The sequence below is a fragment of the Paramisgurnus dabryanus genome, chromosome 7 (assembly GCF_030506205.2).
Source record: "Paramisgurnus dabryanus chromosome 7, PD_genome_1.1, whole genome shotgun sequence".
NCBI classification, from domain to species: Eukaryota; Metazoa; Chordata; class Actinopteri; order Cypriniformes; family Cobitidae; genus Paramisgurnus; species Paramisgurnus dabryanus.
This window is the reverse complement of record NC_133343.1, coordinates 9,489,878-9,503,344: the sequence shown is the minus strand read 5'-3', so window position 1 is coordinate 9,503,344 and position 13,467 is coordinate 9,489,878. Positions and strand designations below refer to the sequence as shown.

Here is a 13,467-nt window from a genome sequence, read left to right as displayed (position 1 = left end):
CGAACACAAATGTTGAACAGTTATGTATAGGCCTCCTGTCATGTCTTCCACTTGTGCAAAGGTGACCATGTATCTACAATAGTTTCAGGCCACTGGGGACTGTTGTTAAAATTTTAGAGACCCACTTCAGCAGACAGATCATTCAAGTTAATGCACTCAGGCTTGTTGCTGACCAAGAGTAAAATATATACAATTGTAATGCAAAAATTGTGTCTGTATTACATTACAATGTTATGTATTTTTATGTGAGTTTTAAGGACTCAAAAAATTAAAACTGCCTAATTTAGTTTTGCTTCGAAAATGATTTCTTTCATCAATTTAAAACAAAAGCATTTTCCAGCACATATCAGGAAACAGATCAGAGCATCCGTTGACAGGAAAAAATCTTCTGCGTTTGTGTCGTGCATAATGCGTCTCGGTGACAGGTCATTTCTGTGCAATTATGACAGCTGCGGCTGGTTACGGCCATTTGGGTGACGAAGGGTGTCAGTGTTGCGCTGTACCCAAACTGTCATATCTGTGATATAATGGGTTATTTACACTGCTTTCTTAGAGGGAAAAATGCAGAGAAACACTGCAAAAAGTAAACAGAAGCATTAAAAAGAGAAAGAAAGAGAGAGAAAAAAGTAATTAATCGACTGTGCAATGGCAGGATTGTTTCAATATCGTAAAAAAAAAAACAAATTTTCCCCCTTTTTAACTTTGAGTCACCTAAAATACCGGTGCTGTCAGGCTTATCACAATAAACAAATATGGTATTATTATCACATGTAAGGCAAATGATCAGTATTTAAAGCCCTGGTCTTGTTGGTTATGTATTTCTCTGATAGCTTTCATGTTGACAGCTTTGTAAAACAAACAAATGGGCGTTTGTTTGTGAGATATTTATCTTGCTCGATGTATCCTGTCTTTAGCGCATTTGATTTCCACTGTGTTGTTTAAACGCTTGCACACGCCTCATCAAACAAACAATCAAAATTGAGGAGAAGAAAATTTGTGCTTTCAGCCATTTAGTTTATGCATTCAGACAACTCAGTCAATACAGCTCTATAGATGATGCACAGAATATAGCAGCTTTGAATTCATGGGTGATTTGTATATTAATAGAGCATCATGTGTTTGTTTCAAACAATATTTCATAAAAACTGACAATCCGCAAAATGAAACGTCATTAGACGTTAATGGGATGCCAATTGTCAGTGGTTGAATTAAAGGCATATTTAAGGCAATATGTAAGTTTTTTGCATTGAAATATTCAAAAACTACACTCAAAAAGAGAAAACCCCAAACTGTTGGGTTGTAATTTAACCTATAGTATGCTGGGTTGTTGGATCAAATATAAAATCAGTTTAGCAATGTGATTTAAAAGCAGTGGTAGCTTATAAACCCCATCTCTCTCACACTCCTTAGTTTCTATATCTTCTTTCTCCTCTCTTACCCTCTTGATGCCACACAATTTGCATGTTGCTGAGTAATCTGAACGACGCATTCATACTAAAGCAACTTCAAACAACACAACTGATTTTAATGCCTAAATCCTGTTGCTATACTGATCTTGGCTTTGAAGTCATCCGGATCTGCGAACACCAGGCAGCGGACATCATCATAATTCCTAAATCCAAGACACAAGGATATGGGATTCACTGATTCATTCATTTCCCTGTTCTACCATTGATACACTCTTATGAGGATCCAAAATTAAACACACTTTGTAAAGCCAGTCACAGAGTTGTAGTCTTTCATGCTGATGTTTTGTGTATTGTCATGATATATTTCCACAACCACGCTCACAATGAGATGGAATGACAATGACCATTATATGATCTCAATTAGGTTTCTGTTAAAGTTATACCGCAGGCATTTTTATAAACAGGCTGGTGTTTAACCTCTTATGGATTTATGCTTTATTGCTCCATCTTTCTGGATATGTTGTGATTGACTGTTTCGCTCTCAAATTTAAATCTGTTTTTATGAAGATGGAGAGAGAGGCTTTTGCATGATAACTACATAAAATCTTTTTATGAGAATGGTTCCTCTCAATATAACCTGCAGCAATCTCAAGTGTGCATTATTTCTTTGTTTTAAGATTAAAGGATCTAAGTTATTGTGGATATTTGTACACTGAATTCAGTAATAAAACTGTTATCCCAGATCTGAAATATTTTAGGATGTTTGTCACATTGTGAGCAAGACAGGGTTCTGAACAACGGGTAAAATCATGTGTAATGCAGAAATAACACCGTAATGCAAAAAGCCTGAATCCTATCATAGATCTGGCTGAACCAATAAAAAACAAAAAAGTCAAAGCACCAGTCATATCATCCATGTGAATCAATAGAAATATAGAGCGCTCAGTGTGCATAAACAATGTATAGATCAGTGGTTCTCAAACTTTTTCCGCAGCCCCCCAAAGAAAATTTAAGACAAAAAACTGTTCTAAAATGTAACATTTTAAATTAAACAAAATATATGAAGTTACACAAAATAGTGCTGTTGGGTAGTAACCTTTTTTTTTTAGGTTTAATTACACAGAATTCATGATAAATTAATGTATTTTATAAAATGTCATAAAACTGGGGCCCCCCTGGCACCATCTCCCGGCCCCCAGTTTGAGAACCACTGGTATAGATTACAGTGAGTAAAAAACATGTTTTGTCATAAAAGTTCCCATAAGTTGCTCCTTTTAAATGATTGAAAACTCAAATACAAAAGTATGTTATGATTCATGAATACATTTGAGAATAAACTGTTTAAATGTGCAGAGATAAGACTTAGTTAAGTGTATTTCCAAATGGAAATAGGGTGGCGTGAAACACACACAAAAAAAAAATGCTTGTCAAATTAAAGAGGCATCACATCAGTAAAATTTTAACTATAGTGGAGAGAAATTTGAAATGTGGCATTTAAGCTTCAGTTCTTCCATCAAAGAGCAAACAAAACTCTTATTAGCAGTCTGAAAATAATGAGGAATTGACAAGCGTGTAACCACATTCACACTTCAGTATATGGTAGGCGCGAACAATGATTTAAAGTTTTATAACATAAAAGTTTGGATCATGGTTACGCAATCTATAAAAGTGTGCACTAGATGAACGTTTCAGACTGTTCAAATTGTAAAATGCAGGGTTAATATGTTTGTGCATGTACAGTTTTGGCAATATTTGTGCCCGAATTTCGAAAAATATTTGTTTTAAGAATCGTTTTTGTTCATTTGGCCCAGCTGGTAGAGAATTGTGTCAGCATCACAAAGGCCCTTGGTTCAATCCCCACACATACTGGTACAAAATGTGTAGCTTGAAGATAGCCTTAGATGGCTTTAAATGCCTTAATTGTGGCAAAATCATGGCATGGTAAGCATGGCCGTGCTTAAATCATTATGTAAAAGTAATAGTCTATCACATTTACATTTATGTATCATGCACCTTTATCTTAATCAATGTACAATGCATTCAATCTATACATTTTGTTAGGGGAACACACTGGGGAACACGCAATAATAGGCGAGTAAACCATCTGTGTGTTCATGCATTTTATGCTGTTAGAGCTCCAATTTAAAACTAATGATGAATTTACATAGCAAACACATTTCACAAGCCATATTCTTAACTTTGTATACTAATAATTTTTTTAAACTTCGGTCTGTTGTTTTGAATGTGCCATGATGCATTCATAAAAAATGTAAGCCCTTTGAATATTAAGAAATGCTAGCAATCATTTTTGAATAATAAATATTGCATGCTTTTGAATGTATATGTTCTGTAGAGGTACAGTATTTGCTAACATTAGTTAATATAATACAATCTAACAATATACAGTACTAAAAGATTTATAAAATCAAAAGTTGTCAACATTTGTTAATGAACATGAACAATTGTAAGGCATTAACATTTCATATTGCAAAAATATATACATTTTCAAATATAATTTTAAATATATTTCAAAATATACAAAAAATGGCAAAATAATATATGTACTATATATTTTTAAATATGTTTACAAAAATGTATTTTTCACCAATATATTTTTTGCCATTTTTTGTATATTTTAAAAATAAATATGTTTTAAAGCATTTATATTCATGTCGCATTGAGAAAAACTTTGTATGTTACAAACCTGTAAACATAATTGGGCGTTTTCCCGGACAGGGATTAGACTATTTCTAGACTAAAATAAATGTAAGAGCTGTCCAAACTGAAAACAAGTTTTAAGTTTAGCCAATGCATTTACCAGTGTTAGCAACCTTATTGTAAAGTGTTACCAAACTAACATTATTTAATATGGTATTGGTAAAAAACACTTATTGTATACACCCCTCATGATCATATCACAATAAGCTGGAGTGGTCAAATCCAAAAACAACACATTTATATGTGCATAATTGGCAATTTAATTTTCTAATATTTAAGAAGCTATAGTGTTTGGCTTTATTTTTGTGAACTTGTAGAGTCAAACTATTACACTGCAACATATGGCATCTGTAACATCTACAATGAAAATGATAGGAGTTATGGCCAACGGAAAGCAACATGGTGAAAAAAAATCAAAAACAAAGAGCAAAAGCCTAAGATAAAAGCACCCCATCTCATTTTACTTTTGTGACGTCAATGGCAGGAATGATTCACATTCCCTAAAAGCAAATCAGAAGCCCTCCTGTATGAATGAACCGTACACCATGCAATGTAAACATAACCTGAGGTGTAACTAAATTCATTACAGGGAAATCTGTATAGTTTCTTAAATAATGAAACATAATGAAACATCTCAGTCTGGTGTTTCTCGTGTATTAATGTTTGGACTGGCTAATTTAACTGTCTCTACATAAGCCAAGCGCCTTACATCACCCACTGAGTACATATTAGTCATCCACAGTGTGAGACTGCTGCTGACATATCACTGCTGAGGGAATTTTATTACCATTTCCTTCATTTAAAAAAAAAATACATAAAGTCATATATGTATGGAGAGACCGGTTTGAAGGGAAAAGAGAGGATAGATTGAAGGTTTAACTACAGTACTTGTAGTTTATTTGTGTGCATGTCAGTTTTTCTGTATGTGCAACTTTTAGATTTTTTGTATGAAATCTGATTTATGTTGAGTCTAAATTGAGTGTGTTATGTCGGTTTATGGTGAGCAGATGTGTTTGCAGTGTAAATATGTGTGAGTGATTAGTTAAATCCCTTGAGTGACAGAACAGACCTATCCACTGGCATCTATCCAGTGCCGGAGAGTTCAGAATTAATGTCTCCCGTGAGTTTTGCTAATCTGTGCCACTTTATTGTGGAAAATCAAGCTACGAAATCATTACTGAAGTAAAGGACAAGGGAATGACGTGCTGATCCATTGACCTCTACGTGTTTGTTGATTCTTCTGTCCCTAAGGTCATTGTGTGATCATTATATTTACAGAAATGATTACTGCTGTGTTCCTTGCATGCCAAAAATTGCATTTCCATTTATCTCAGACAAACAGGATGTTGCAATCTTTGCACCTGAACTCTTCTGGCTGCCTGAAAACATTCATCTGCTCTGATGTGATTGGAAATGAAATGAAAATGCAAATTAGTATTCAGTGACACTCAAACTGGTTTACATATAATATTCATTTTGACTATTCAATGAATAATAAAATATTATTAAAAAATATAACCCCATTGAATGGGTAATTACAAAGGGGTGATGGGTTAGTCCTTGATGTGATGCCAATTACATCAATGACTTACAAATGGTCTACTAAAGGTCTATAACAGTAAAAGGGTAACAGTGTATTACATTATTTACAGTCTGAAGTTTTTTTTTACTTGAGCTAGCTGCCTTATATATACAGATTTTAACTATAGCAAGTCAGGTCACATATGAGTGACTGGACAGCCTGTCAACAATATGCACAAAACTGCATAAAACTGTGTGCAAAAGAGACTAGCAACATACAATCACAACATAAAAAGCACTTAAAAATTTAGTGTTAGAGTAGTCTTAGACTAAAGTCACAAGACTAGAATTTAAATGATAAGTGGAGATGAAAAGATAGCTCTTGATTTATCAAATCCTCTTAAGACAGGACTATAAGAGGACATTACTGACTAAAATGACACCAGCAACTGCAAGTCTAAGGGAAATTACACCATCATCATGACAAGCCAAAAGATAGGAGACTTTCTTTGGAGACTTGTCCACTGAAAAATGATTGAGCTAATGCAGGAACCATGTCTCTTGTCCATCCCCTAAATTTTTCATCTCTCTGACCAAAATAAGCATCAGATGGAACAGACTGTGACGTCGTAGCTGATAGAGAGAGAATTGTGGCAGGTCTAAGAGACGGCTGAGATAACTGCATTGTTTTGTTGCACATATGAATACGGCTTCATTTCCTTTCCCACACAGACTTTTAGAGAGCCTTATAAAAGGTGTCAAACCTTATTATAACTTACAATGACCAACCACTGCCCTTGACAGCTAACTAAACTACACCCTGTGCTACTCACCACGCTGAAGTCTTCGGATGAGCAGTTCTGCCCGCTAAAGTTGCAACTCTTCAGCATATCTTCAAGCTGGTGCCCCGTCCGCTGAAAAATGTCAAGCATGTTAGGGGGCGGGTACTGGAGCTCACTCGGCCGGTGTCCTTTGCGGCTTTTTGGTGGTAGGCCGGTGAGATTAGCCAAGTGGTAGATGTCTGCATCGGTGAGTGCAGAAAAGCGAAAGCGGTTGACGTTGCAGAGCGTGACGGCGGGGAAGGTGAGCTCACGGCGGGCCTCTTCTTTCAGCGCTGCCAGGTGGGGGCGCTCTAGATAGGTCGCCGCGCTACATGTGGCTTGGTATAGAAATAGGCTGACGGAGACCAAGAGAGCCAGCGCCCAGAGCGTCTGTCTCAAACTCATGCGTCCGGAGCCCGAGCTCCCCAGTGCCTGTGCCAGACCGTGTAAGGAGGAGGAGCTAGCGAATGATGCCAGATCAGCCATGCCACCTTTTTGCCGCCGAAGGCCTTCATCTAGCATTCTGGTATTGCTGCCTTCCGTTGGGGCTTCGTCGCCCTTGGCAAACTTGATTTTACAGACAAATTCGATAGGCATGTGGATCGCCAGGGCTACGCGCCAATGACTCTTGATCTCCAAAAGGGGTTTGCTCTTTTCCTTTTCACCGGCTATTTTATCTCATTGGAGGTGTACATCTTGATAGAGAATTTAATATCCTTCTTCCTCTGTGGTTGATATTGTCTGCAACCCAGCTGTGTCCTATTTATATAAAGTATGGCTGAGTTTCACCTTTTATTTAATTTTTTTAAACCCAGCCTGTTTCATTCTTTCAACAATTTCTCTTTATAAAATTTCAACTTTCATCTTCTTTTCTTATTGCTCCCTATCCATCCATCTACTTCCTGGCGCTCTTCTCTTGTACTTCCCAAACAATTTCTCCTACCTTCAGACTTCCAGACTGTACTTTCTCCTCAGATGTTCTTCTGTTCTTCCATGCTCTGCTTCCACTTTCTCCTTCTTATCTCCTTGTTTTGTGTTGTGGACTGCTGCTGTTTGAGAAGCAGAGTGCAGATGGTGAGAGGAGGGAGACGAGGTCCTTCGTCCAGCGTGTAAGTGCACCAGGATGTGCCACACAGTCGTAGAGTCCAGGGAGAGTAGAGGCATGAGCTGGAGACTGTGATAGAAAGATGAGGGAGCGAGAGAGAGAGTGTGTGAGACAAACACATGTGAGTTCCACAGCTTCGCTCGCTGACGTAGCTACTGCCCGAACTCTTTTTGCACACTCAGGGAGAGAAAGAGAGAGAGAGAGAGAGAGAGAGAGAGCAAGAGAGAGAGAGAGAGAGAGAGAGAGAGAGAGAGAGAGAGAGAGATGACATAAAAAGGCATGAGGGAGTGGGAATGTTGCCCTCTCTACATGCCCTACAAGAAAGTGGAGGGGAGGAGAGAGGAGTGGTAGGAGACTTATTTAATATTACATGAGAGAAGGCAGGGGTTATTTCCCCCTCATTGGAGAAGAGCCGCCCCAAACCACACCAGAGCTTTCATTTCTCTCAGCAGCAGGTTGTTACATCCACTTACAGCAGCCACTCAACGTCTCCAGCACTGCCACACATTCTCTCTCTCTCTCTCTCTCTCTCTCTCTCTCTCTCTCTCTCTCTCTCTCTCTTCTCTCTCTCTCTCTCTCTCTCTCTCTCTCTCTCTCTCTCTCTCGCCAGTCCTTTTTTCTCTCTCTGTTTACCCTTCACAGGCAGGTGAGCAAAAATGCAGGTGATTCAGCCTTATCTCAAAGGAATTTATAACAATTTTACAAGGTGGCTAATTTGTACAATGTGAACCACATAAAAGCATACCATTATTATAGTAAGGATAAATAAAGCCCCATCTTTGACAGGGGTTGCACACCGGCCGCACAGCTCAGCGCCGTGCCATTCTAAAAAACTCGAACACATTGCTTTCTATGAGTATACGCAGCCCAGCTACGACTCAGGCAGTTGCTCAAATCCCTGTCCTCCACAGAGTGCCACTCACATAGTTTAACAATGAATAAACATCATATTTGTCCCAAATCATTAATGATTAACATGGGCTGCTAACGTATATTTTGCATTTTGAAGTAGACGCTAAAGTTCACGCTATTTAATGTGCACATCCGGTTTACGATAACTCTGAGTTGTCCTAGACGCGACGCAACGCGGTGCGGCCAGTGTGCGACCCCCTCTCAATGCGGCTTTCACATATGATGCGGTGTACGCTGCGCTATGAAACCCATTGATTTTAATGGCTTGCGCCGCGCGAGGGCGGTTTTTTTGTTGCGCCGAGCAAAGCGTGAGCGCCGCGGTCAAAGTTCAAAATAGAAACGGGGCATCCAATAAAGCAAAATGGACGAAAGCTTATACTCGGGATTCTCAGAGCTTTATAATACAAGTTTATGCTCCTAGAGTCATCGGAAGGAAAGCCATGTCATGGAAACACGTAGCAATTCAAGTTGGCATGTCAGGTGTGTTTTAAGTCAAGCAGGTATGCTGAAAGTAACGTGAAATGGAGACGAGCAACATCAGTCTCTGTATTCCTCGTCGACTATTTAACGCAAATATAAACACTGTAGTAATTTATTGAAAACCCCGCCTACTTTGGTCTGGACATCAGAGCACAAATCGCTTGGCTGCGCTGAACCCAGTGGCGAGCGCAGCGCACACCGCATCCTATGTTTACACCATAGACTATAAGAAAATATGGACGATGCGACGTTGCTTCCTTTCATTGTAATGAATTGAAGCCCAAAATGTCAGTGAAAATGTCAGTTTGGAGCCAGGGCATGCGCAAAAGGAGTCGTCCGTGGAGCCAGAGGCACCCAATTCAATCACGCCAATCATAACGACACGCCCCGTTTCTATAGCATTTTATTGGAAGTGAAATTTGTTTTATTTATAGCCGAGTTCCATTCATTTGAATATAGAGGGTGGGGTTTATGACTAGCCAGCCACCTGGGGGATCAAAGAGCCAGCGGCTTCACTTTTTAAGATGTATGATGCACACCTGGTTTACACCTGCGGCCAGGGCATGTTTTTAATTGTTGCCAATGGAATTGCCGTACACTTCAAAAACCTAGTGCCCAGAGTTGAAAAATGTTCAACTTTGGGTGAAGCTCTTCAAAGTCACTTTTCAGTTTTACTTGGTCATCAATCACAGTGGAAGAGGGGTGTGACAAATACCACAACAATTAACCAGTGGATCGCACAACGACTTTGTTGAAAAAAGCTGGCAAGCGTCCACAGTTGGCGTTCGCCTGGTCTTTTCAGCCATGTTTAAACGCTTTGGTGTACACACTCCCTTAGAGAACTTTGCTAAAAAAATTGACGTGCCAATTAAAGGATTCTGCCAACAAACCGGTATTTCTGAATGACCCGAGGCTTGGATTTAACTTAATTGAAGCCAATGTATTTCATGAACGTATAATACTTGCCAAGAGCATTCAGTTAATATCATTATCTCATTTTTGATAGAAATTAAACTTACATGCATGCACCTTTGCATAAACCTTTTTTATTCTGCTTACCTTTACATTTATGTTCATGCACTCGCCCATGTGACCTTTCCAAGTAGCACACTGTAGTTTGTTCCAATCTCTCCACTCAAGGTGCAGCCACCGTGTGTGTGCGTTTGTGTTGCTGTGCGAGAGTAACAATGTGAGACTAATGGCAGTGATAATTAAGACTGAGAGCGGCGTAACAAGTGTGGGTCATCACATGAAGATCAATCTCTCCCTGCCACAGACACAGACGGGCCATTGATTAAATAGATGCTTGAACAAGTGATTAAGGAGAAGTGGGAACACACACAAACAAACGTGCACATACTGATGTCAACCACAAACATTCATTCCACTGGAATCGGTCAGTTTTATCAGGAGCATTGTGAAATACATGCTCACTATCACTGTATTAAACAAAGCACATTAGGTAACATGCATAATACAATGATCAAATGAAATATTTATCAGTACAAAAGCCTAATCTCATAGCTGTCTAACAGAAAGAGACATGAGAGAGAGGAACAAAGGGGTTTAAAAACGGGTCCTGGATGGATTTTTCTGTGTACGCGACATGCAGTTATAATACAGTGTACAAAAAAGTGCTATTTAACAGGGTCAACACCATGATGGTTGGCCACATCGATCATCTAATAGAAAATTCTTCAGATTATACGTCAGTGTCATATGTATTAGGGTGTTGTAGTACTTGAATAAACTCATTCATCTTACAAAAAAGCATGAAGGATTCGTTTATTTTAAAAACACTGTATTTTTCCATGCTGTGAATCATAAAACTATTCAGTCTATTCAAGAAAACAGTAAGGTAGGTCTCTGGGGGTAAATGTCTGACCTCTTCCGTTTCTCTGACTTTGAACATAAAATCAACTCGGTCACCTCCACTGTCAACTTTGAGGACAAAAAGGCTGAGCTGTACCTCATATCCTCGGGCCACTGAATCACTACAGAACCGAAAACAGAATATGCATCTCATATTTATAAAGACATCTAAGAGCACAGAACTCTGTCATTTGTCCTAACCGCACTTGGGACTGTTGGACCACGGCATCGAAAACGCAACAACATGTAACAAAGTCTTGACATGCCGAGAGCGTCTTTGATTCTCACGTAGCATCTCATGATTAATTCATTTCCCCCCAGGTAGCAATGCTGACAGTGATCCACCCAACAAACACACATACTCACACACATGAAGCTTGAGAAAGATTAAAGGTGAAAGTAAGTGCTGCTTGACTTCTCCACCGAGCTCTTCTGATAACGCCCCACTTCTGACTTTTTCCACGCGTCAACCACTTTAGGCCACTCTGAGCGACGGAGGAGAAGTTTTAAATGCCTCTCACACATGATTTACTCTGCAATGACTGTCCCTGAATGGCTCTTATCAAACATAAAGTACATAAACTTTGGCTTTGGTGTTCGTTCTGCTTCTTACCATAAATTAAGGTCCATTTATTATGACATGTGATCTTTTTCTTTCTTAGGCTTTTTTATGCAGATGGGTCAGAAGGAAAGAGATGAAGGCTTATGAAAGCAATGAATGAGTGTTAACGGAGTATCCGAGTGGATTGTGGTCTTATCTATTAAAGCGCAATTTACAAAACACATACCCAATGCACTCTTGTCTACGGTGTAAAAAAATCTTGACTTTTTTCTTGCATCATCAGGGGTATTTTGAGTGGGGATGTTATCACTTTGATCAACTGTCACCGTTCACACAGCAAACGCATTAAGCTTTGGCTTGGTCTTTGATCAATGGATGTGCAATTGCAGAGTAAGAAGCTTTTTGTGTCTCCTGAGAAAGAATTTCAGTTGTTATCAATCACAACTGAGACGCAGAGCAAGGCAGCTATATAGAGAGCGTCTTCTGGAACGCTTTATACTTGCACCTGTTATCTGTATGTGCTCTCTGCTTATTTCCAAGTGGTGAGATAGCAGACATCAGATGCTTTGGGTTGAATGATCCGTGAAGGATGTGTTTGGGTTGAAGTCTCCATATCTCCTTCCATGTAAGCTTAACAATCATGTTTACCACCAAGGAGAACCTTTTAAAGGAATAGTTCACCCTAATATGGCATTGGTTGCAAAATAAATTAAAAATATGAATTGATTGGTTTCTGTATATGATTTCAATTCAGAAAGACACCCTTTGGAGTCATTACTTTAATGATGTGCTTTTTGGAAATTTGGCATGTTGAGCCCGCTAATACATCACACCTAAAAATCTTTTGATGGAGATTATATTTTCTAGTCTAGACATATACGTTTGGAACGTTTCTTCTAGATTAAATAAATGATAAAGACCTCAGGCTGCTGGAGAAAAATCGATATATTGCACGCACTTAAGAAACATTTTATGTGACAGCTTGCGTCAAAGTGATGGAGAACAACCTGTCGGTCTAATTTTGGAATCAATCTCTTTCTTTCCTTTCACGGGAGAAAAAGGGTTCATTAGATCACCCAATGCCACTCCAACATAGAGGTGTTTCATATTTATGCAAATGCCTTCTGTTTATCGGACTGCCTCAGGCAGCATGTCTAAATGAGGAGATGAATGCCATTATTGATGCTCGCATTGCAGGAAAAATAAATAGGCGCGGAAAAAACACATGAATATATTAACCAGGAAAATATTTGTGGACAATTTAGCTTTGAACACCTTGCCTTTTTTGTTTAGGGTATGAGCTTTTTTTGGCAAGAAATTGGATGTTTTATTTCTTAAATTTAGAATTTGTTTCTGACAGATTAATACATTTTAGATAGAAAATAAATTTAAATAATTTAAAAACTATAAACATAATTAGCAAAACCTTTCAAAGAACAGATGTCTGATGTTTTTTATTCAGCTTTAATCCTAATGGGTGGTTGGGGAAGTTTTCAGCCACTGTAGGGGTTTTTTGAGTCTTAATTTGGCCACAACTTTCTCTGTGTTTCAGCAAGTTAAAGCTATGGTCTACGATTTCAAAGATTGTTCATTATTAATAACCTCGTTTAGATGCTGGTTATGGTTCTACAGTAAAATCCTAACAATATAAAGAGAAAAAAGAATTTAAAAAATCCATTCAGTCTATTGGGTGTATGGTAGCAGATAAGTTGACCAATGTAAACTTTCCGGCCGGACAGCTTATATTGGTTAACTGCTCTCATCCAATCCCTGCTACATTTGAAAATCCACCTCGTGCTCGCGTCTCCACCCCATCGCACACCACCCCGCCCCTCTCCTGCCTGCGACATGAAATTTGTGTCAGTGTGTGGTAGCTAGCGAAGCAGCAACATCTCACTAATGGAAAAAAAACTAAACGACAGCAGCAAGCAGCCCCTGCTTGTCCCTACAGTAAAAGTTGGAAGAAAAAGGAAGTCTGTTGAAGAAAGAGCAGAGGTTAAAAAAATTTGAAAAACGCCGGACTCTAAGTAGAATCAATATAGGGTCCGCCATTGACCGTTGGAGGAA

At 38.7% G+C, this 13,467-nt stretch overlaps 1 protein-coding gene across 1 annotated transcript in view; it reads right to left on the bottom strand.

The window, feature by feature from the left end:
- asic4b (acid-sensing (proton-gated) ion channel family member 4b) overlaps positions 1-7,675 on the bottom strand; it is a 28,437-nt gene extending 20,762 nt beyond the window's left edge. The window contains exon 1 of the mRNA XM_065240108.2: positions 6,482-7,675. Coding sequence (XP_065096180.1) covers positions 6,482-7,066 — 585 coding nt within the window. The 5' untranslated portion in view covers positions 7,067-7,675. The remainder of the gene's footprint in view (positions 1-6,481) is intronic.
- Between the last annotated feature and the right edge of the window lie 5,792 nt (positions 7,676-13,467).